This window comes from Monodon monoceros, unplaced genomic scaffold, assembly GCF_005190385.1.
Source record: "Monodon monoceros isolate NGI ecotype Baffin Bay Population unplaced genomic scaffold, NGI_Narwhal_1 Super_Scaffold_17, whole genome shotgun sequence".
NCBI lineage: Eukaryota > Metazoa > Chordata > Mammalia > Artiodactyla > Monodontidae > Monodon > Monodon monoceros.
Genome location: NW_021703773.1, coordinates 25,721,097 through 25,746,427, shown reverse-complemented (window position 1 = coordinate 25,746,427; position 25,331 = coordinate 25,721,097). Strand labels below are relative to the sequence as shown.

The following is a 25,331-nucleotide window of genomic DNA, read 5'->3' as shown; positions in this document are numbered from 1 at the left end:
TAGTTTTTACCTAGTGGCCTCTTTCTGTTCCAGGATCCCATTCAAGATCCAAGGTTACATTTACTCAACGTGCCTCCTTAGGCTATAACCGTTTCTCAGACTTTCTTTGTTTTTGATAACCTTGACAGTTTTGTGGAGAACCTGCTGGTGCCCGGTGATTTTGATACATGTTTCTCTTGCTCTCATGAAGTAGCATCAGAAGACAGGACCCCATGATGTTGCAGGCTGCAGGGCCAACCCTCTGCACTGAGACAGGTAGCACTACTGGGTCTCAATCTTCAGCTTAAAGCCAGCTTTTAGGTCTCAAATCAGGTTCCTGGGTCAGCAGGGAGATCAGAGAATTTGGCCAAGTAAATGTGGCTCTCCTAGAGTCCCTGATCAGTATCTTGAATAAAATCGTCATTTTCCGCGTAAGTGCTCTCTGAGGCCCTGTCCCTTAGTTTGGACAGTACTGACCCTGAGTTTGGGGACTGATAGTCCAGTAGCTTCTGTGAGACAAGAGAGGAAGAGCTAGAAGAGTTTATGTCTGTGGTTATGTGTCTTCTGGATTTCTAGGATCCTGTAATTCAGGATGGGGGCCCCGAGGGGAAAGAGAAACAGAGCAACATCATTCCTGACTCATCTTAGCTGTTGATAACATCTTTGAGAGCGTCTCATTTTTGTTTTAGCCAAACAAAGCACATTTTCCTGAAAAGCAAATACAGTATTTTATGCACACAACAGAATTTCCCCTGAACACCCTAATTAAGCATGATTACACATAATTTTAACAAGCACAGGCCACTGTAATAGCAATCTGCTACGTTTTGGGGTCATGTTGTTGATTGTGATGGAGAGGAGATAGTCATGGGAGACCTCAGTTCTCTCCAGGTGCCTGGTTATGCTATGTCCACACGGTTGTCTGAAATGCAGGGAGCCTACGCCTGCCTACCAGTGGGGAGAAGCCCAGGCACCATCTGCAAAGGGCATGATTGGTTGATGGCCATTCATATGCTGCAGTCTTGTTTTCTAAAGGTGATGGAAGGAAATCAATTATTTTAGAGATTCCTGCGTCAAAGCCCCAGAAAAATGAGAATTAATCTAAGAGCAGGTTCTGTGTGGACATTTGCACAAAAAAAACTATACTTCCAGCAGCTCTTCGCTCAGCCAGAAATAGGAACATTTACTGATCTTGAGAGCTGTCCTTGGGTTAATAACTCCCACTGCACAACGGTCATCTGGTAGCCATCGATTATTCTGGTTTCTGTTTTTTTAATCCCAAATTCAGATTAGAGATGACAGTCAAGTAGCAAATGAGAAAAAGGTGAACATACAAGCTCTGCAGAATTTCTTTTATCACAAGCGTCAAAGTCTAAGAAGCTGTGTTCAGACCTCACATAATCTGTAAAAGGTTTGACCTGAGCTTATGAGAGAGAACAGCTTTAGTTTTCTAAAATCTAAATGTTTCTAACACATTTAAAGAGATATTACCTGAATAGCTGGAGCAATGTGTGTTCTGAAGAAATTAATTAATTTTAATCCTGTGAGAAACCATATGGAGTTTAAAGGAATATTTTATTTATCTTATTTGTATAAGTTTCTTATATTTTTTGGATATTAACTCCTTATCAGATAGATGATTTGCAAATATTTTCTCTCTTTTCATGGGTTACCTTTTCATTTTCTTAATCGTTTCTTTTGCTGTGGAGAAGTCATCCCACTTGTTGATTTTTGCTTTTGTTGCTTGTGTTTTGGGTATCACACCAAAAAAATCATTGCCAAGACCAATGGCAAGGAGCTTTTTCCCTGTGTTTTCTTCTAGGAATTTTATGCCTTCAGGTCTTATGTTTAAGATGTTAACACATTTGAAGTTAGTTTTTGTGGGTGGTGTAAGGGGTCCAGTTGCCTTCTTTTGAATGTAGATATCTGGTTTTCCCAGCACTGTTTATTGAAGAGACTATCATTTTCTCATTGAGTATTCTTGGCTCCTTTGTCAAATATTAGTTGACTATGTATGAGTGGGTTTCTTTCTGGACTCTTCCCTCTCTTCCATGGGTCTGTATTTCTGCTTTTATGACAGTGCCTTCCTGTTTTGTTTGCTGTAACTTTGTAGTATAGTTTGAAATCAGGAAGTGTGATGCCTCCAACATTGTTCATCTTCAAGATTGCTTTGGCTAGGGGTCTTTTGTGCCTCCATTCAAGTTTTAGGATTTTTTTTTTTCTATTTCTGTGAAAAAATGAAGTTCCTCTCAGTCTGGGGGTGATCCAGGGTCTGCTTCCACCTCACCCCTGTGTTCTGGCATTTTCACAGTGGTGTCTTGTCTGTGGATGGTTGGTAGCTGGTCTTCTTGTGGGAGGGGGGAGTAAGTCAGGAAGGACCTATGTCACTATCTTGATGACATCACTCTCAGTCAATTTTGTGATAATTTGGAAGATCAAATAATACAAGTAATACATTATTAGTGTATTTCACATGTCAAACAGAACTGGTATCACCTTGTTGGGAATAGTTTAGTGAGACAATGCACAGCAACTGGTTCAGAACATGGTATGTTTTAAAAGTTTAATAAATCATTCTCACTAAAAGGGATATTAGCTCATGTAATCCAATATTATCTACTGAAATTTATAGAAATGCTGTCTGTATGTATGACTGTGAGTGAATATAATTTTAGGATTCAGTTTTAATCACTGAGTACTTTTTTATAAAGAACTTCCCTGAGTACCTTTGGGATGGAAGAGAAGGAGCCTGCTAAAGCTGTTGGTGAGTCTCTCATCTGTGTGTGGACACAGATCCCAGAGACCAAAGGATGGTCAGCGATGCCTGTCCTGCATTTCCAGCTGTCCCACACACAGCCTTGCCCAAGCTTGCTGCTGACAGTGGAAACGGGCAGTCTCCCCGGGCACTTTCCAGCATATCAATTGGGACAACCCACGGTTGGTTATACAAAGCCAACCAAACAATCATGCTGATGTTTCTGATAGGATAATTATATTTTGTCTCATCCTACCTTCTTTTCGGACTTTTTGAAATTCAAGTGGACAACAAATACTTCTGTAAATGGAAATGGATGTTTGGAAATCCACCATAGTTCTACACTGACCGATTTATAATTTAAGAGTTGCTTTCTCTGTTTCTCTGGTAGTAGTTTACCCTCTGTTATTTAAAAAAAATACTGATTTCCTGAAGTACAGCTAAAGAACATTTATATTAAAAAAGAGTTCACAAGTATAATAAGTCCTTGATGCTAGCGGCCAATCATTTTTAGGGCTGAGAATTAAATATTATATCCAACCCAAATTCTTATTTGGCAAAATATTATTTTATCTAACTCATTATCATGAAAACATTTTCAAACAAAATAGATGCATTTTATCAGTAAAGAAAATGTATTTTCATTTTCCATTGATTACTTCTATATTTTTCAGTTTCCCTAGATCTCAGCCTACAACAAGAGCTAAGAAGTGACTGGGCTTCATTAAATTCTCCAGAGTAATTCAAACATTTTTTATAAACACAGTTTTTACTTATTCATAAAATACACCATTATTATATTTAATAGAATTTTTTTTTCCTTTTCAGATAATAAAAGATACACCTTTTTCCTAAATTCATCTACCCCACCTTGGATCCTAGGTGAATTAGGAGTTGGATAAACATTTCAAGAATGAGTCAGTGCATCGTAAGTGTGATGGGTAGCAAACAATAGTAAAGCATGAAAGATAAATAAAATTCACAGTGACAAGTCTTACAACAGAGAAGAGACAGGTGAAGTCAGAGCATGGGATCAAGGCTATCCCAGAGCAAGTGCAGTTGAAGTTAGAATATGGACAGTGGATTGAATGGATCAGATGAAAGACAAGAGTAGACAAAATGTTTACAGCAGGCTTGAAGGCTGAAAGGAGGAGATACTGTCAGGTACTAAAGGAAGTTGCAGCAGCTGGATTGTGGTCGCAAGGACGGGGTGGTGAAAGATGACCCAGGGGAGTTAGTGATGGCGGGCTTTCTGAATCAGGCGAAAGCACTTGGATTAGGAAGGAAGGGGCTCACCAGAGGCATTTCAAGCAAGGTAGGGCCATAATGAGATCTGGGGCTCAGAAAGAGTATTTTGGCTGCAGCCTCAAAAGTGGAATGAGGAGGCAAAATGGGGAGCAGAGAAATAAAATTCAAATGACAGCAGTGACGATGAAAGACATTGGACAGCGAACAGCAAAACCCTGGGGCAGTGCAGAATATTCGGGAATTCAGCCAAAACTATAAACATGTTTGTGTGTGGTGTATCTTTGGGTTTAGGAGGCTGGGTGACAGTAACCATCATAAATGGACTGTGTCAGTTCTTTGGGATAGTCCTAAAACAGTATTTTTAGTAAAAATTATGAATCATGGGAAAATGAAGATTGATGGTTCATAGTTTTGTTGGTAGGTTCTACACCTAAGATTTCAGGATGTCATAAAAATACAAAACTGGAAGAGATATCAGCAATTATCTAGTCCTATCCCATTTTGTTTATTAATAAGGTGAAATAAAGTGGTTTGGGTTTTAGAGCCTGTTGGTGCCAAAACTGAAATGAGAATCTTCGTAAGTAAAAAATAGTGTATTTAAAAGTAGTTGTAGAATTCCCTTTAATTCAAAACAGGAGAAGAAATCTTGCAGATACTTTTAAATATTCATCGACATCTTTGAGAAATATAAAGTAATATGGGGAAATGTGGAAGGAAATGGCATTAGAGATAGTTCTGAGAAATAAACTGAACTTCTGGAATGCTTATTATAAATGTTTTGAGCACAGTATACCCTTGATAAAAACAATGAGAAAATTATAATAATGTGGCCTTCACCTAAACCTCTCCATATAAAATCATGCCAAAGTGAATTCTTCCAAATCTATGAAAAGAATAGAGCAGGCTTCTGACTAAAGGTAGAGGAATAACATTACTCTGCTCACAATTCATCTCTGAACCGAACTAAGTAACAAGGAAAATGAGAAATGTGAAGGAAAAGAGGGAGTTATTCCTTCTTTGATGGAACCATCTATAACCTGAAAGAGCGGTGTCAGCCGAGGATGGAAGCACTCAGTGAAGAGGAGGACCGGGTCAGGGAGACCAGCAGGAAGGCGTAGGGCTCTGTGCTTCTCTCCAAAGGAGTTTGTGCAGTTGACCCTCAGTATCCTCAGGGGACTGGTTCCAGGACTCCCTCACCTTGAGGATGCCAAAATCGGAGGATGCTCAAGTCCCTTATATGAAGTGGTGTAGTATTTACATATAATGCATATCCTTCTGCATATTTTAATTGTCTCTAAAATACTTATAATGCTATCTAATAGTTGCTGGTGTGCAGCAAATTCAAGTTTTTCTTTTTGGAACTTTCTGGAATTTTTTTTACTGAATATTTTTCATCTGTGGTTGGTTGAATCTGCAGATACGAGGGCAAATCGGTAACAGCTGATTAGAGCTGAAGGGTCAGGATTTATGGGCAGGCTGCAGGACCTTCTCTAAGTGGCATCACAGGGTAGAGAACCGGGAATTCTGAGCAGGGAACATACACGTATGTCATCCTCATCAACTACATACTTTGAGTGTGAGAGCCTAGAGGAGAAATTGGGGGAAAGTAGCCCCTTCGTAGCTGTGACAGACCCCCAGGCTTCACGATGCTTCGCAGGAAAACAGATGCACTTCTGCTTCTCAACATGGAGTTGACCATTTGAGCAACAGGACTGTGAACCATCATCTTCACTTTCTCATGATTAATGGCCTGTGACCCTCTAGGCTGAATGTTGGTGAAAGTCTTATAAACAACAGACCAAATGCAGGTTCCTTTTACCCAACTTAAGCACCAGCACCTCTTCCTTTTAGCAAATTGCTCATCCAGGAAAAGCTTCCCACCTAAAAGATGAGAAAGTTAAAGACCAAGCATGAGCCCTTCACAGAGCAGAAAGGACCAGAGATACTACAGCCTCCAGATAACTAGCATCTTGGCCAGTCACTCCTGTGGTCCTGTAGAAGATCTCATCATCACCATGAACTTTGATGCTCTAGATACTCAATTCCCACCCTCTTGTGTGCTCACTATTGTTCCTTCTGGTCCCCCGACACCAACAGTTCTCACCCGGAGACCTTCACGCCATTATCCCTACCATCTTTCCTCATCAGTGTCTTTTCTTCACATAATCATAAAGTTGATAGAATAAAAATAAACCAGTTTCCCAATAATTAGTCTACTAACATCAGAGAATAATGTTTCCCTTTGGGCTTCATAGAAATAATATTTCAGTAAAATGTAAACAATATTCTCAGTAGTATTTTAAAGAAGTATTTATCAACAGGAATAAAGAGCAACAGACTCTTTCAACAACTCTTGATATATGCCAGTGACATGATTCTGAAGTTTAAGTCAATAAGAAAAAGTATGTCAAAAAAAAAAAAAAAGTATGTCAAGGGAATGTAAAAGTGGCCCTGTCTTGACCTAATGAAAGACTTAACCTATTCTAGAAGAGTAAACTGACTGCATGGGCATAGCTTCATGCAGTTTTCCATAAGTAGTGTGTCTTTCATTTAAACTGAATTAGTTTGCTGGAGTTGGCAGAACAAAGTACCACAGACTGGGTGGCTGAAACAACAACAATTTATTTGCTCACATTTCTGGAGACCGGATGTCCAAGATCCAAATGTTGCCAGTTTGATTTCTCCTGAGACCTCTCTTCTTGGCTTGTGTGTAACTGTCTTCTGGCTGTGTGCAAATCCCTGGTGCCTCTTCTTAAAGGAACATCAGTCCTATTGGATTAGAGCCCAGTCATTATGACCTCATTTAACCTTAGTTACCTCCCTAAAGACCCTACCTCCAAATGTAGCCATGTTGGGGCTTAGAGTTTCAGGGTATGAATTATGAGGTGACAAAATTCTGTCCATAGCATCTCTGAATAATAATTGATTAGCAGTTAATTCAATATTGTATTCCCAGATAAGTACTTGCTATGCAGATATCCTGGTTTGCCAAATTAGGACAGAGCCATATGCTTGGATAAAATGACATTATCATATAAGATGAAATGCTTAACAAGAACACATGACTGAGTAGATGTGATGCCAACTCTTTAGAAGTGACCTAAGGAAGTACTGTGGGCAAAGCCAAGATGCTTTTCCAGAAGCAATTTTGGGCTCGCTCTAATGCACAGATAATTGGATAATCAAGTGCCCAAATGTTGTGCCTAACTGTAGAGCAAAGTTGACAAAATTAGCCTAGAAAAATGTTTAAATTATGCATAGCTAAATGCCCATTTCAGTCCAAAAATAATCTCTGTAAAGTAGGCACAAGACATCTGTCTTAGCAGATACAGTAAATCCAGAATGTTTATCTTTAGTTTTATATAGTAAATGTTATTTAGTAACACTTAGTAGAGAAAGTAAACATACAATATCTGTCCCAGTAAAGCAGATATAGGATAGTCATCTCTCAGCAGTGTGACTTCCTATCTGTGAGAAAAACTGGCTGTAAAACACTTGGAGGAAACAGTGAGTTGATGTTCTAGGGCTGCTAACTAAAAGCATGTGAAATGCTATCAAAAGTAGCTTCATTTTGGTACAGTTAATGCCTCCTTAGGAAAAAAAAAAAGCTAATGGAGCAGATAATTTATTAACAGGCTCCCTAGTTTCTAAAATTAAAATTCACTTCTTTTTTTCTTGATTATGCACCTCTTTCTCTTCTTTATGACTGGCCATCCAAATGTGTTTTCCAGCCATGACAGTACAAATCAATCGGAAGTCAGCAAATTGAAGAGTCCTCGTAAATTGTCATCTAGTCCAGTAAAAGATACCTCACACCTACCTGATCTTTATAGCAGAATTAAGAAAGAATAACGAATCACAAAATGGCTTTGACTCATGATACTCTCAGGCATTTTCTTATTTTTTACCTAATCTGTTATTTTTCTACCTCTGTGACAGTTGTTCGGGTAATACATTTTTTCTAGAATGACATGACATTTCCTTTTATTTACCTTTAACTCCCAACTTATTCCCAAAAGAATTTACAGAAACGTATTTGTACTTTTTTCCTGAACACAAAATAACAAGATTTTTAAACACTGTACCAGCTAACATTGCCAAACATATTAAAAAGGATTTTATGTTTGAGAGGGGCTTTCCTTTCCATTGACATGGTATTTTTGGCAGGAGTTAAATTCAATTTCTAATTTTTCTAGCATTTTGTGGTAGATATCGTGGATGGGCTATGCAGATGCCAGTTTAGAAAACACTATTTTCCTTTGTCTTCCTCCATGAGAGAGTCTGGGAAGTGCTAGTATTACATTTCCAAGATCCTTCAGAGGTAGAAATGGTCAGATGAGCAGTAAGACACAAAGAGATGTAGCAGAAGTCACTAGATAGGGCCTCTGGAAAAGTTGGTTTTTTTTTTTTTTAAAGAACGAACCCCACTGGCTGCCCTTGTGCGGGACTTTGACTCTCTGCTTTCTTCCTACCTTGAGATCCAGCAGCCACTTTGGGCCATGAGACCACAGCCCTCAAGATGTCAGCCAGCACATTCAGGGTGATGGAAAATAAAAATGAAGAGCCTGGGTTCTTACTGACCTGACCCATTGGTCTGTTTTGCACTCCCTACATCCATTATTCTTGTTATATGAGGAAAATTAAAATGCTCATTAATTTAAGCCTAAGTTCCTTGAACTTTTTGGTTACTAGCAGCCAAATGCAATCCTGACACCATATGAAACACAATTCATACTACTTAATGACATTCATACTGTGCCCTGTGAAAAAGAGGACAGTTTAGCTTGTGAGATTACTTAGCTGTTTTTGCACTACTTTAATTTATTGGTGGATTTAATGCACACATTGAACCATTTCTATGTGATTATTTTAAAGTAGGCATATACAATAAATCCACTTTGCGGTCTCTCTTTATACACAAATCTTTGTTTTAGTCCAAATTAGGGACCGTAATTGGGAAACTACTCCAATTTTCCCTTTGATAGCACACATGGTTACATATTTACTTATGGAATATTTATTACTAGAGGTTATGAACGGTCTAAATCAGTAATTTTTTTTGGGGGGGATGTCATCTCTATACCTGCATTCCAGTGCTGACACAGCCTAGGAAAATGTGTGTTTGTTGGGAGAAGAGGGGGTTAAATTCTGGATGTTCTTTTGTTCAAACCCTTGTCGTCCACTAGAAAGTAGCCCTTGCCAGGCTCTGCACCTAAGTGGGTTCAAGGTTCCTCATCATGAAAGCTATAGCTTCTCATCCCTTCCCACCCCCCAACCAGGGAATGCCTCAAGTCCTGAGGTACATACTGTCCTGTTTGACGTCTGTTTCTTCCCTTCTCTCCCAATCAGTGTAGCTAAATGGCCCATGGGGAAATACTAGAATTTGTGATTGGAAGGGGTGGGGCTCCCGGGGTGACTGATGTGTAGGCAAGTTTGGGAACCACTGATGGAGACAGAAGACAGAGGCCCAGGCAAAAGAGGGGTCTGTTTAACTTTACTTGAATCAGGGATGCCTCATTCTCCACAAGCACAGTAGTTAATCTCTCAGTCTCAAAGCTTCCGATCAACAGGAAAGACAAAAATAAGACAGAGGCATCTCAGACATTCTCAGGTCTTGCATTCTGTCATGCTAATGCTTGAAGGGCCAACTTCAATTGAATTTCTAAAGTTGAAGGGCTTCTTCCTTTCCTTTTTGACTTGTTTCCTCCTGAAATCAGGGGACCAGGAATGCTGGGTCTTTGTTAAGAGGATGGAAATTAAAGTGGAAAAGAAGTAGAGGAGCCCGGAGAAGACCACCGCATGAAGGAGCAGGGGTGGGGTGCAGGGTGGGCGACATCAGCCACCGGCCTCTGGAGCCAGTCTAGCTGCTGTGTGACCATAACTCCTACAGCGCCAGAGCAAACCACTTCTACATGGCCTACGGGGTAAGAGCTCTGGGCTGGACAGCAAGGATGTCAAAGTTCAGAGTCTATTTTCCCTTTGACTGTTTATTTTTATTTTAAGGACATTTGATGTTTAATATTCACTTCCGAGTATCTTTGATGAGACGGGTCTCACCAAGTGCCCTGTGATGGTCAGCCATCACAATCTCTTCGAATCACTAGACTGTAGACTTCCTGAAGATAATAAATCATTCCTGGTCCTAGTACCCTAGCACATAAGGCATGTTCCACAATTTTTTAAAAAATCAAAGGGAATAATAAAGTTCCCTTGGTTATTACGTGAAAGATCTGTGAATTGAACCTATATTCCCAGTCTGATACCCCTTCCTGTAGTCCATGCTACCCACCAAGCATATATAAATGGGTCAATAGAAGGTAAGTCTTCATAATAACTTAGGATTGGTGTTCCTGGCAGCAGAGAAGCTAAAATCAATACAGCTGATAACCCTAACGTAAGTCTTGTCTTATGGTGGCATTTAGGTGTCTTCTCTCCAATCTTTATTATGGGACGATGTTTCACAATAATTAGGAAACAGTTTGATAGATTATCCGGTTTCTGTAGCTCTTACGGCATGATTGTAATAAAGCACAATGGAAGAATACAATCCGCATAAAAGTCTAGAGACTGTGCATAGCCTGGTCTCAGTCAGTCCTGTGTTTTTGTGTCCTCCCCATCTCTGCCTTTATCCCCAGAACATGATCACTCGTGGCCTTCTTGCTCTTCCGCCTGCCTGCCAGGAGCACCCCTCCCTCAGCCCTGAGCTCTACCTGCTGCTCACTGCCTGTGGGACAGCCTTCTCCCTTACCCATCTGACTGTCCCCCACTTCAAGTCTCTGCTCACAGGTTCACTTTTCAGAGACCTTCTCTGACTGTCCCACCTGAAAAGACCCTCTCACTACCCTCTACTTCCTCCTAACTGCTTTCTTTCTCCAGTGCATTTGTCCCTGTCTGGCATACTTTAGACTATTTGTGTATTTTCTGCTGACTGCCCTAAGCCACACGCTCCACAAGACCAGCTGCTTGGTCTGCTCACTTGTTTGTTAGACCTACAGCTAGAACAGTGAATGGTGCTCAAAAGTATCTGTCACAGACTAAGCAATTAGGCAACGGTGAGTAACTCTTCATAGAGAAAAATAAAAACCTACGCAGGCTGTGTTACAGCTAAAAACTACCCAAGCCTGGGCAGACATTTCAGAAGTTCCTTTTAAATAACAATACAATGCCAAGTGTCCACTTTTTTCGGGCACTATTTAAGTACTAGGAAGTCCAGAGAGAGATAAGGCTTATCATTCTGGAAAAATTAACAGCGTAATGGTATAGAAAGACAGGTCCACATCTCAATCAGTCTAGATGTGACTATTTCTTAAACCTCTACAGGAGAGCTACCTGTAAACCCTAGAGTAGGGAGCAAAAGTAATCTGGATTATAGGGCTTTGAAGGGACTTTAACCAAGAGGGATATTATAAAAAGGGAGAGGGTAGTATCTTTGACGGGAGGACCAGCGTGGAAGAAGCATGAAGTGTCCTGGAACACTCAGGATGCCTCTGCCGCTGGAATGAGAGAGCCCTGGATGGGTTGGGAGACCCTGAGGTCGGAGAGGTGTCAAGTGTGTGGAAAATGTACCCTGATTGACCTGAATGGTCTCTACAATTCACAGGCACCTGGCAGGTGGGTCCACCTGCAGGTGCGCTCCTGTGGGCGGGTTTGGAGAAGGCAGGGCAATTCCTTGGAGTGTGGAGAAGATGAAGAAGTGAGAGCCAGAAACAGGGAGTCCCCGATGCATGGAAAAGTCACGTGGAGAGAGTCAGATAAGGGACACCAAGCCAGGATATTTAGCTGTGCAGAGGAGTCCAGGGGAACTTGGTTATTACTCAAACCAGCGTTCATTCATCTGCACCAGTTCTGCTGGGTCATGGCAGGTGCAAAGATGGTACAAAAAGAGGAGCAATAATGGTTCTCAATTAGCAGGCAGCCTTACAGGGAAGCTGTGTACTGTACCATGAGGTAAATATAAGAGAGCAGCTATGGCATTTTGGATTAAGGATTGGATTTAATTAAATGACTTTTGTAGATCCAAAATGGTCACATAATTGGCAAGTGGATATGGCTCACCTTAATAGTTTTAATATCCCTTCTCAGAAATGTGGCTGATAAGTTCTCTGCCATAGCAGACTCAGTTGTCAGTCTCAGTATTTTGGTTTACATGTCAATGAATACTGATATGCCAGGAAAAAAGAAAGAGCTCAGATACATTACAAAGTAGTGAATCCAATTATTATATAAACATAGGCATAGTATAAACTATCAAATAAAAATCAAATGTATTAGAGATGAATGTTAAATATGTAATGTCAATGTAACATAAATGTTTAAGTCAATTATAAAAATAACATTCAAAAATAAATACTTCATAAGATTTAGAAAAATTAATCAACATGAAAAAGTGAAAATGAATAACATTAATTTGTACTTTTAAAGGTCATTGTCAAAGAAGAACACATCAGTAGGAACTCCATTGAGTCCCCAGTAGACTTTTGTACAAATATCCCCAACTGCTAAAAAAGCAGCATCAGAGAAGGAGTGAGGAAATAATTACAACCTAATATTTTCTTTAGGCTCCTCGTTACCAAATCCCATTTCTAGTGATAATTTAGAAGAGATATTTGACCAGCTTTTTTTTTTCCTCTAGGGGTTTCAATCTTTTCACTGATAACAAACAATGGTGTTTGTTTTCCAGGAAAGCACGTCAAGGTCATCTTTGACATCTTGCATTTTGTTGCGCATAGAAAGGAGGTTTGATGCAGTTACTGTATCAACGTCAACCCAGTCTTATTCTTACTTTACTTGTTCTGCTTGTTCAGAAAACACATGAGGTAGATGCAGATTCTCAAGTGTAGGCAGTGTGACCTCCAAGGGAAATATCTGAATCTGTGTGGATTTTGTCACAATTACTTAGGGCTCGTGTGTAGGGGTCACGAATGCAGAATGTCCAAAAAAGCTGCCCGAATGAAGCTTCACTGGCCTAATTGTGGGACACGTTCATATTCTCTGGGTGATGAGTAGGTCCGGCTCACACACGCGGACCTACTGATACTGATACATCTCTCACTAGTCCATGCCGAACTCCTAATAACAGACGTGCCAGACAACAGGTTCTGCTCAGCCAGCCCTGGCCTTGCATCAGGGAAAACCAGCATCTTTAGTGGAGATGAAGGACCACTGGATGCTCTAGACCCTCAGCATGGGAAGCGGAAAGACCCTCGTCCACATCCACCCTGTGTGTCTACAACCAGTTTATTTCAGAGCACTCTGCAAAGTCAGGAGTTCCCTGACTCAATTAATGTAGAAAACAGTATTCCCCAAAATGCCGTAATGTATTTCATTATAAAAAGTTATGAACTTTAGCATCACAGAGGCAAAAAGAAACTTCTAGAAGTCTAAGGTTTGCTAATAATCATAGTAGTGGTTAATATTTTGAGCCCCATATGCCAGGGACTAATGTGAATTATACAGTTTAGCTCTCATAGTCGCCCTGTGAGGTAGAAAACAGTAAACTGAGGGAGTGAAAATGGAAACTTTTCAAGACTGAATTGCACCTGGTGGTCCAGCAGAGCCTGGGAATGTCAAAACCAAGTCTGGTGTTCCCATTCCTGCCCTCAAAGCTGTGTCCTTGGTTGGGACCCTGGACTCCTGCCCCCCTACCCAACTGACAGGCCACACCAAATGCAAGGTCTTTTCTGTTATAAGCCATTGGTCTGAATTGCCTTTGTTTATTTCAGTCAAAGAAATTTGGTTCAAGGCATCCCAAGTGTTAAATTCAAGTAGATACATTCCCAGCTCTGTTCAACTCAAGTTCAACAACTTGAACTCCAAGGCCCGTCCTTAAGGAAGAGTGTTCTCTGAGGCTTTCTTGGGCCTGTGTTGCATCTGGGAACATTTTAGCTCCTGTATAAATGTTACTGTTAGGGTTGTCTTCTTTATTTGATACCTGAGCCATCAGGAGAGTGCGATGAACCTGTCTGTACACAGTACCTGGTTTTGTTTTGTGTTTCATTTGCTAGTTTGCTAAGAAAGCAGAAGTGGTAATATCCTACATGTTGAAGGTTCAGCACCATTATATTACAAGCTGATATCACTTTGAAATTCCTGAACACTCGAAAGTAAAGTTTCTCCTCTTGAGGAGAATAAGCTATCTCTGGGTCAATCTCTGGGCTCGTATAGGTTCCCCACATGGCAGGCACGTGCCTGAAAACCACCCGGAAATTCAGCTCATAGTCACTTCCACAGACATTCCAAAAAATGAGAACTTGATCAGAAAGCGTTTAGGTTGCTAATAAAACCGACGTTTGAATTTGCTCTTGGTCGCGGCAAATGATGAGGTGCAAACCTGTGAAGAATCTGGGAAGGATGACCGAGACACACCTCTGTGAGCCGTGCGCAGAGAAACCATCCTGAACTGTGGACACTCACTCTTCTGCGTCTGCTCCCCAGCCCTGCGGAGGGTCTTCTGAACTTGTACCACATCATGTATCGGATCACATCATGTATCACCTGAAACACCTGCAACATCTGCTTCCCAAAAAAAAAAACCCCACAGGCTGCTCTGGACCAGTCCCTCCCTTCCTCTGCAAGCCACCTCTTCCTTCCCATCTCCCTGCAGGTCCTGAGCACAGCGGCCGTGTTTCCTTCTCCACCCAACCCTTCAGCCTCCTGCATTTCACTTCAAACTACCCTTCATCATCTCAAAAATTGTTACTGTTTCCCTCCATATAATGTAAGCCCCATGCCTGCAGGAATTTAGTCTTGTTTGTCCACTAACCTCCTTACGTAGAACAGAGCCTGACTCACAGTTGGCCCTCAAAGAATATTTTTTGTATGAATAAATGAATAACATATTTTAGTTAATACATTCTGTGTCGTTAACATGACAGAGCAAAGTTGAAATGTATCTATAATTTTGGTGTATTTGTATCCACATTTCATTACAGTCATGTTATAATGAAAAGAGGCTTGATGCTGCATATTTTCTTTTCATCTGAAGACCATGAATATACTTGTTTTGTTTCATAAATGAGTTTTAACATCAATTGAAGGGAAAGAATACTCAAATGGATATATAGACTTAAATATTCAGTAGGAAATGAACTATCTTTTATGGCTTATATTAAAAAACACATCAATTAAAACAAAATTGGTGTTTACATTTTAATGGTAGCAATTGTAGATAACACGCAGGAAGGGTGTAGACCAGGGTAGACCAGGAAGAAACATCTATTAATTGTAACATTTGCATTGTCAACACATCTGTGTAGCCTTGTGTATCCCTTAAAAAACAATAAGTTAAATACCTTTCTCTTAAATTTAAAGTACACGTTTTTCTCGCTTTTGTAAATAAATGTTAGATGAATTGAGTATCCTTTTGAAACTGTTTACAGAAACAATGCAAAAATAAACCACTGTTCATTTTCGAAATTGTTAAAAAATGTTAATTGTGTACCTTTTTAATGGTCCATTTGTCTTTCCCATTTTCAGAAATTGAGAAGGGAGGATGTGGGGACCCAGGTATCCCTGCCTATGGGAAGCGGACAGGCAGCAGTTTTCTCCACGGAGACTCGCTCACCTTCGAATGCCAGGCAGCCTTCGAGCTGGTGGGGGAGAGAGTTATCACGTGTCAGCAGAACAACCAGTGGTCTGGCAACAAGCCCAGCTGTGTATGTGAGTACTGAGCCTGGTCCCGGGTCTATTCCGAGGCTGCCTTGAGAGGGGGAGAGAAGCAGGGCGGGTGCTGAGGGCGGGCAGCTCTCAGCATCGCTTGGGAGCATGGCATTGACCAGAAACAGCCAGGGCTTCTCAGACACTAGCTCTCATGCTTTCTTCACTTACTTAAAACCAATCAGTGATGTTCTTACTACTAGATAGATTAACTCACTGAGAGCTTTCCACTAGAAAGATCCTAACAGAGCATCACTTCCATCCAGAGGGGCTGATGCCAGACTGTTTGAGCCATCAGTAGAGCCCGGGGTCTTTACAACCCAATAATGTCCTGTGACACTTAAGACAAGTGTGAGCATGGGCCATGCTGTCACTTTGCATTTCAATGGAAGAACTGCCTGCTTCCTCATAAGTGTTTTAACAAGTAGAAAAGAAGGACTTAATAGCCAATTGAAAAGCAGGATTGTTTTGTAACTAAATATAGCAACGACTGGGAACACATATGAAATTATGTGGAATAGTAAGCATATCCACACCCTAGAAATAAGTCCAATAGATGTTCCCTCCAAAAACTGAAGAATATGTATTCATATATGTGTAAAATATACATATATATAAATACTTTATATATATATATTCACATATATAATGTATATATGTGAATATATATTACTGACTTTTGAGTACACATTAAGTATTCCAACAGATTTTTATATTATCCACCCAGGACACGGTCTGATTTTCCAAGTTATTATTTAATCATTGTTACCCTATAAATAATTTAAAAATTAATTTGAAAAAATGCACTTTAAAGGCAAACACAAAATTTAAAATGAAAAGTTATCGTAGAAAACTGACTAGAACCAATATTGTTTTCTGGAAATTGTTCTTATGACACAGGCATACTTTTTCATATTAATATTTGCTCTTCTGAAGGCAGAAAGTTGCAACTAGAAATTTTAATATTTGCCACAAATTTCAGTCAACTTGATAGGATCATTTTTGAATCAAGCTTGCACTTTATTATGTATAGGCTCTAGTTGTTCTATATATTGAACGTATTCTATTGACACTTGGGAAAGAGAAAATGTTATGGTCCAGGATCACCCATTTGAAAACAGTTGGACGATCCTAGGTAACTGTAGGTATGGATTTTCCCCAAGTCCTTCGCATGTAGCCAGTCCTTTGGATGTGGGCAAAATTGTTTGAAAATTTATCTGTGTCTTCACAGTTTCCTGTTTCTTCAACTTTACGGCATCATCAGGAATTATCCTCTCACCAAATTATCCAGAGGAGTATGGTAACAACATGAACTGCGTCTGGTTGATCATCTCTGAGCCTGGCAGCAGAATTCACCTCATCTTTAATGACTTCGATGTGGAGCCTCAGTTTGACTTCCTTGCAGTCAAAGATGACGGGATTTCGGATATAACTGTGCTGGGCACTTTCTCTGGCAACGAGGTGCCCTCCCAGCTGGCCAGCAGTGGGCACGTCGTTCGCCTAGAGTTCCAGTCGGATCACTCTACCACCGGCAGAGGCTTCAACATCACCTACACCAGTAAGTGCGCCCGCACCTGCCCCATGTCCACTTCTCCCCTGGTTCTCACGTGTGTGAAGCCCAATGTCAAGGCTGATACTCCAGGGGTTTTATAATTACAGTTTGTAAAATTATATAGCATTATCCTGAGAACCTAGAAAATACCTCACTCCGTTTAGGTTAGTGTCCTGCTCACCCCTATAGTGAGGACTGGATCACAGGTCTTCTCTCTCTCTGGTTTTCCATCCATCCATCCATCCATCTACCCATGTGTCCTCCATGCAACAAAATAGAATAGTAAAAAGGACTGAGGCATTTGGGGTCAGGAGCTATGGATTAGAATACCTGCACTTGTATATACTTAGTTAATTTTGATAAGATGGCTAACTTTTCTTTGCCTCAGATTTCTCATTTGCATTAGAGATTATATTTAAGAACATCTGCTTGAATTGCATTGTTGAGGGAATAAAGTAACATAATAATGTTAAATAGGAGTTATAAGTTATAATTTACTGACTGCCTACTTCTCTTAGGTGCTGTGCTTATGATTTGACAGGAATTATTTCATTTAACATTGCTGGAACTCTGGAATATAAGCTTCATATTCCTCATTCTGTAAATAAAGATAACTAGGCTCAGATCACGAGAGTAATCTGCCCAGGGGCAGGTAGTAAACACAAGACCCAGGATGCTAATCTAGATATGTCAGAACCAAGAACCTTTTTTACCACCTACGTATCTCATCTCTGTTTTTCTTAGTGAAAAAGTGCTTTCAAGCTGTGAAATGCTGTGTAGATGATAGTGATATCTCTCTACACATCTCTTTCTCTCTGTCTCTCTAGTCATCAATATTCTGTTTATTGAATATGTTTATTTATCTATGAAGATATAAGTGAAATTTAGGAAAATAAATTGCTTTATAAATGGTTTTGTTTTCTTCTGTTTTAATACTCATAATTAACATTGAAGTATTTTTTATTCTAGTCTTTTTTCTTTTTCTTTTCAGCATTTGGTCAAAACGAGTGCCACGATCCGGGCATTCCCATAAATGGACGGCGTTTTGGTGACAGGTTCCTGCTTGGGAGTTCGGTCTCTTTCCACTGTGATGATGGCTTTGTCAAAACCCAGGGGTCGGAGTCCATCACCTGCATCCTGCAGGATGGGAATGTAGTCTGGAGCTCCACCGTCCCCCGCTGTGAAGGTGCGGGTCCCCTATTGTTTGCCAGTTATTTTCCTTTGAAATGGTACATCTAATTTAAAAAACAGACAAGCAAACAAACAATCAACAGTATTGGTTTCCTAGGGCTGCCGTACCAAGTACCACAAACTGGTGGCTTTAACAACAGAAATTTATTCTATCCCAGCTCTAGAGGCCGGAAGTCCAAGATCAAGGTGTTGGAAGGACTGGTTCCTTCTGAGGCTGTAAGGGAGAGCTGTGTTCCAGGCCCCTCTCCCAGCTTCTGGTGGGTTTGCTGGCAGTCTTCAGAGTTTCTTGGCTTATAGAATCATCATCCCCGTTTTCTTCATGTGAGAATGTATCTGTGTCCAAATTTCCCCTCTTTCTAAGGACACCACTCATATTGGACTAGGGCCCAGTCTAATGATCTCATCTTAACTGATTATGTCTGCAGTACCCTTATTTCCAAATAAGGTCACATTCTGAGGTGCTGGGATTAGGAATCCAGAATATCGTGGGGGAGTGCATAATTCAACCTATAACAACAACGTAGTTTTTAGTTAACTATTTTGTTGCCCTTAGTGTAGCTGACATAAATACTGCCTAACTCATTTTCTTCTTGACATTTCCACTCTGGTTACGTATGTAAGGAAACCAAAAGGGAAAAAATTAAGGAGGATATTACCTTTGATGTTTACTCAGGTAAAAAAAAAAATTTACTTAGAATGTAAACTCATACCCTCCTTATCAGAATGGTCCAAGTGTAATGAGCTAAGAAAGGCCTTTTAAAAAAGTATCTCTAGTAAGTGCCAAAAAAATACAGACACTTTTAAAAAAGTAGACATTTTTTAGAGCAGTTTTAGGTTTACAACAAAATTGAGTGGAAGGTACAGAGATTTCCCACACACCCCCGCCCCCCATATATGCACAGCTGCCCCTATTATCAACATCCCACACCAGATGGTACGCTTGTTACAACCGATAGACATATAGTGACACGTCACCATTACCCTGAGTCCGCAGTTTACATTAGGGCTCCCTCTTGGGATTGGCCATTCTTTGGGCTTGGGCAAAAGTACGTGACATGTATCCACCATTACAGTGTCACACTGGGTGTTTTCACGGCCCTAAAATCCCCTGTGCTCCACCTATTCATCCCTCCCTCCTCCTTCCCTGCTTGCTAACCCACACGGGCAGTGGGGCTCTGCCTTACCTCCTTGTTCTGCCCTCAGCTCTACCTCCAAAGTTATTCCTCATTAGTTCAAGGATCAGCATTATTTTAAATCATCATTGGCTGATGCTGCTAAATTTACAGAACGATGTTTCTCATTTCCACAGTTTCATAAATTGTTGAAAATGATTTGCTGGACTCTGGGCACCACCCGGGAGTGGAACCTTGATAAATTGAAGGGCAAGAGCACAGCAGTAGGACTTTCCTTTTTTAATTTATTCTGATCACATTCTAAATGTATGCTTCTGTATATTTTACATTTTATCAATGTTAATAAATGGCTAGGTTATTATCCTTTATAAATAAGTAAACAATACAATCAGGGTTCTCAGATAAATGGTACTAATAACAGGGCAGGAATAAATATGTTTGCAGATACTGCTTCAGCCAAGCGTTTCGCTTCTGACTTTGAAGCGTGAATAATTTTACAAGAAAGAAGCTCAAAACAAGCAATACTGTCTAGTCTCTGTTCTGTCTGCCACAGTTCTCGCTGCCACTGGTGTGCTTACCTGCAGTGGGCTGTGTGCAGATAGGTGTAAGCTGCAGGGCAGGTAGGTTTCTCTGCGCAGTTGGGGAAAGAAAGGGCACCGGGAGGTGGCAGGTGAGGGTTCCCATAGAGTCAGACAAAAGGAGAAAGTACCACATTAAATGGGAGCAGGCAGTTCTCTCACTGTTTGGAAGAGACCTTCAGATGAATTTCAAGGCAAACCACAGCTATGGGTTGTTAACAGCAAAACAAACCCTTAGCACAAGGACTAGTTAATGGTGAATTCGATTGTTGAAGTTTACTTGTACTTAGAAAATCAATTACTGAGGGAAGGATTTTTCTCTCTTTATTTGTTCTGCATTTAACCTGCCTCTATGCTTCAGCATAGCTCAGTGTCATTAAAAAACACAAGTTATCTTGAGGGAAAAATTACTGTACAAGAATACATCTCTATGGCAACAAATTTTAAAGTTCAAAGAAAATTGGTGATTTCCTAGCAAAATATAAATTACCCAAAGTGATGCAATAAAAAGGACAAAATGTGAATAAACAAAGTACCATAAAAAGAAATTAGAAAGAAGATTAAAGACTGAAAAAGACACAGGCACCAGAGGCATGCACAAGGAAGTTGTCTGTCTTTCAAGTTCAGAGAATTTTAGAATTGGGGACATGGTCCCAGATAATGGAAAAGAGGCACCAACTCCTATATCACATTTTATAAAGCCAGTTTCAGTGTGATATACCCAAGCCAGATAATTGCATTAAAAATAAAGCTATAGACAAAATGTATATTCAAGAAGGACTTATTTTAGGGCTTCCCTGGTGGCTCAGTGGTTAAGAATCCACCTGCCAATGCAGGGGACACGGGTTCGAGGTACAGGAAGATCCCACATGCCGCAGAGCAGCTAAGCCCGTACTCCACAACTACTGAGCCTGCGCTCTAGAGCCCGCGAGCCACAGCTACTGAGCCCGCATGCCACAACTACTGAAGCTCGTGTGCCTAGAGTCCGTGCTCCACAACAAGAGATGCTGCCGCAATGAGAAGCCCACGCACCACAACGAAGAGTAGCCCCCGCTTGCCACAACTAGAGAAGGCATGCGTGCAGCAACAAAGACCCAACACAGCCAAAAATAATAATAAATAAATTTAACAAAAAAAAAAAAAGAAGGACTTATTTTAGAAATGCAGTGTCAGGTAACTCGCCAAAGTAAATGGTCGAAACATCAAAGGAGAATCTGCCTTCTAAAGACCTCATTCCCGTACTTTTTTTTTTTTTTTAATCACCCAAGCGAATTTGAAGGTCATCAGTGCTGTTCACCAGATATTCTGGATCTCTACCGAGTCTGGCTTATCTTCTTGGCCCCTGTGGTTTGATGAAACTTCGTGAGGGGTCTGGCTGATTAGGTGCGAGTGGAAGTGACATAACCACCTTCTGGCTCAGAGGCTGTAATTGCCACTGCAGGACCCATGTCCAGCTGCCACAGCTCAGCTCGTGGAAGAAAGGAATTGGGGGCAGAGCCCTAGACAAGCACCGTGTGGGAAATACACCTCCCTTATTATAGCTGCTATTGCATAACCTAATCTAAGTTGACCAGTGCAGCAAACTTGAGATCATCATGTAACATTTTACTGTTCAATGTGGTTAATCTGCAGCATAAAGATTAGCATGTCTATTTCATCAGGATAAAGGGATACAAGTTCTAACACACTCAGTTATAAAGTGATATGTAAAAGATAATATATTAAGAAAGTAATAGTAATGTGTGACAATTCAGGTATATTCCAAGAAATATGACAACTCAAAATTTAGGAACAAAGCTTTACTAAACTAAAGGGAACATATGTTTGTTTTTATATGGAAAATAAGACTTTTAGGAAATAATCAGATTTATAAATGTCTTACGTATCATAATTTTTGAAAAATCTCTATTTGCTATATGTCTTTCTATATAGTAGCTTTGTATAGTTAGTTAAACATAAAATAAGTAAAATTAACATGCTGTGTTTTGCTTATGCTGTACTCTAAAAGGATTTGCTGTATCACGTCAATAAGCATAGGAATTAAATTCTATGTGATACTGATCTAAATGGATATATGATTTCATAGAATGTAAATGTGAATGTAAGGACTTAGCTAGGAAAAAACCCTAATGTTAATTAGTAAAAATAACTTGTTTTTAAAATTATGATTACATGAAGTAGTGAAAGTTTTCTTCAGGAACTCACGTTCATAAAAACGGCTCTGATTTCTTATTATGTATTTTGAACTATGGAAATAGCACATATTTATTGCAGCTTACTTGGAAAAGAAGCTATATCAAGAAAAACATGTGATCTACACAGCAGTCACTTGGTCTTATCCACTATTAACATATTGATATTTTTGAATTTCCATCTCCTGTTTTCTCTGAATAAAATTTTTCTTTTGTGAAATTTGGATTGTACTATAGGTACGATTTTGTATCCTGCTTTAAAAAATATAATATTCGGGCTTCCCTGGTGGCACAGTGGTTGAGAGTCTGCCTGCCGATGCAGGGGACATGGGTTTGTGCCCCGGTCCGGGAAGATCCCACACGCCGCGGAGCAGCTGGGCCCGTGAGCCATGGCCGCTGAGCCTGTGCGTCTGGAGCCTGTGCTCTGCAACGGGAGAGGCCACAGCAGTGAGAGGCCTGCACACTGCCAAAAAAAAAAAAAAAAAAAAAAAAATTCTATTGCAAAGATTTTATCATTTTAACAACATTTCCAAATATCACTTCACACGTATGTGTGATGTTCTAAATATGTAGTCATGTTCTTTTCATAAATTTTTTACTTTTCTTTTTTCGTTTCTTTTTTTCTATTACAAATGAAGCTACTATAATTATTTCTATAGATTCCTCTGTGTCAGTTTTTTTTCTAACATCAAAATTTGGGTAAAATTTTATAAATTTTTCCAGCATTTTAATGCACATTGCTATTTTCTCCATAAAAGGATATTTTTCCAAAAATATTTTTTTAACTAGGAACATTTTCATGTTTTATTTGGTATCTGTAGATTCACAAAAGTGATTACAAAGATGGCAAAGAACTTTGAGAAAAAAATAAATAAAATCTGAAAAATGTATGTGGCTAGGCAGAAACATGTTAAATATGTTATTATTTTAAATTTTCTGTAGATTTTACAGAAATGCATACTCACTTTTACTGAGCACCAGGCACATACTTTCCTCAAACTCCCTTTTGTCTATATAATTATGGATGACTGTTACCCAACACTTCAAAAGGATTGATGCAGACTAGTTCACGTTTATCGAATTTTATTTATTTATTTTTTTGTTTTCTAACAATCACCAGCAATTTAGTAAGATGTGTGTGGCAAATTATTTTAATAAAATGAACACAGCCCAAAGTGAATAAACACGTACACATATTTTAAAACACACCCACAATCACACATCACAGAGTATTTTAATTTTAGATGTGAGGTAATTTTAAGTTCGTGTATCAATAGACATTTGTTGACATCTGAATACACATAAAATGTGGGTATCAGTGGAATTCGCACCTCGTGACTTTGTTGTGATGATTGAACGTGATAATTCCTGGAAGTCGTCTGGCAGACACCACTCACTTAGACTGTGCCATTATTACCATTATTAGATGGGAAGAACTTCACTGCAGGTTGATGATAAATGCCCAGGTGTGGAATATATGTGCTCTGCTTTCAATATTGTTAATTTACTTGGGAATAACTTTTGCTTGAATACTAGAAACCATTAAGTCCATGAACACAGAAGCGAATTCCTGAAGTAACTGAGGTGCTGCCGTGGTACATATACATAATTTGACCTGTTTATACCCTGCATCATCTTTCAGCCCCGTGTGGTGGACATCTGACAGCTTCAAGTGGAGTCATTTTGCCCCCAGGATGGCCAGGGTATTACAAAGATTCCTTAAATTGTGAATGGATAATTGAGGCAAAACCAGGACACTCTATCAAAATAACTTTTGATAGGTAAGAAAAAACTTTGTTTTCCTTAATTTGGACCTGATGACCCAGGCATGCCCAATGTTTTTATTTAATAAATCTTAGAAAGATGACAGTTTTTCATTGGTTCCCCCAAAGGAGTTCACTTTAAAGGAAATAGGCACTTGCTTGATGAATTCTGTTCTTCTGGAATTTTATCGTCTAAGCCCACAGCTACAGCCCCTCTGCAGACATGGCTGAGGGCATGGTGGCCCAGACAAGCATTCCCAGAACTCACAGTCGCCAGCCCTTGAGTCAACCTCTGGATTTTTGACCTGAGGCTAGAATAAATTCTGCTTGGTGTTTGATTGCAAGTAGAGCCTTTTGATCCCTTACGTATTTCTAGAAAGCACAGGAAAAGAGTTCTCCCACTCTGGGGGTGGCTCTGGGGACTGAAGGGCGGTTTGGGGTTGCAGAGCTGGCAACAGCCTGTGTGCAGCAGATTCATTACCTGTTAATTAGCTACGAGTGGTTCCGTCACTGCCATGGTATTTGGCTTAGCTGTTTGATAATGTATTTGATAATCTAAGAAAAAAGAAGCATGCTATTTGAATTCTCCATGATCAAATATTGTCCAGATTGTCTCAACAATCAGTTTGAAGATTAAGAACCAAAAGTACTTTGGAAGGGACCCACATGCTTTAAACTCCAAGGAAGCATCTTTGTTTAGTGTTTCAAGGTTAATTAATATCTGAGCAAATTGGGCTTTCTCTAGTTCTCTTAACTAGACTGAGTTTGGGGTTCTAGTATTCAGAATATTATAATGTCTCAAGACAGATGTACATTATTATATTATTTTTTAACTAATTTTCTGATTCTCAATGACAACATCCATACAGGAAAGGTCTTTAGCAGGAATTATGTTATCACTTAGTGATTATTTGTATTTGAAGTTATTGATATTATTATATCTGATAGGATAATTATAACTCCATAGGATAATCTCAGAAGAAAAGAAAATATTGGTTTATGTATTCATTATATTGGCAAATGGATTCTTGCATATAATCTTAGTCACTGGGAAAAAAAACCTTTATAAATATTAAGTAAATTGTTTGGTTTCTTATTAATTTTTACACTTTCTAGTATTGAGAGGGAAAAAAGAAGAAACACTTCCTGATTTCCAGCAGCACAACAAATTTAAATCATTTAGTAAAAATAGTGATTTTACATTCTGGTTTGGCAGAAGTTATTAGCATTCCATTTTCAGTTGCCTGAACAAAAATACTCAATTTTTCTCAATCTTGTCTTTTCG

At 39.6% G+C, this 25,331-nt stretch overlaps 1 protein-coding gene across 1 annotated transcript in view; it reads left to right on the top strand.

Moving 5' to 3' along the window:
- Positions 1–25,331, top strand: part of CSMD1 (CUB and Sushi multiple domains 1) — a 1,429,265-nt gene that overhangs the window by 1,075,126 nt on the left and 328,808 nt on the right. Inside the window, exons 13-16 of the mRNA XM_029226263.1 lie at positions 15,458–15,640; positions 16,869–17,195; positions 18,181–18,375; positions 23,926–24,064. Of these exons, the coding sequence (XP_029082096.1) occupies positions 15,458–15,640; positions 16,869–17,195; positions 18,181–18,375; positions 23,926–24,064 (844 nt within the window). The remainder of the gene's footprint in view (positions 1–15,457; positions 15,641–16,868; positions 17,196–18,180; positions 18,376–23,925; positions 24,065–25,331) is intronic.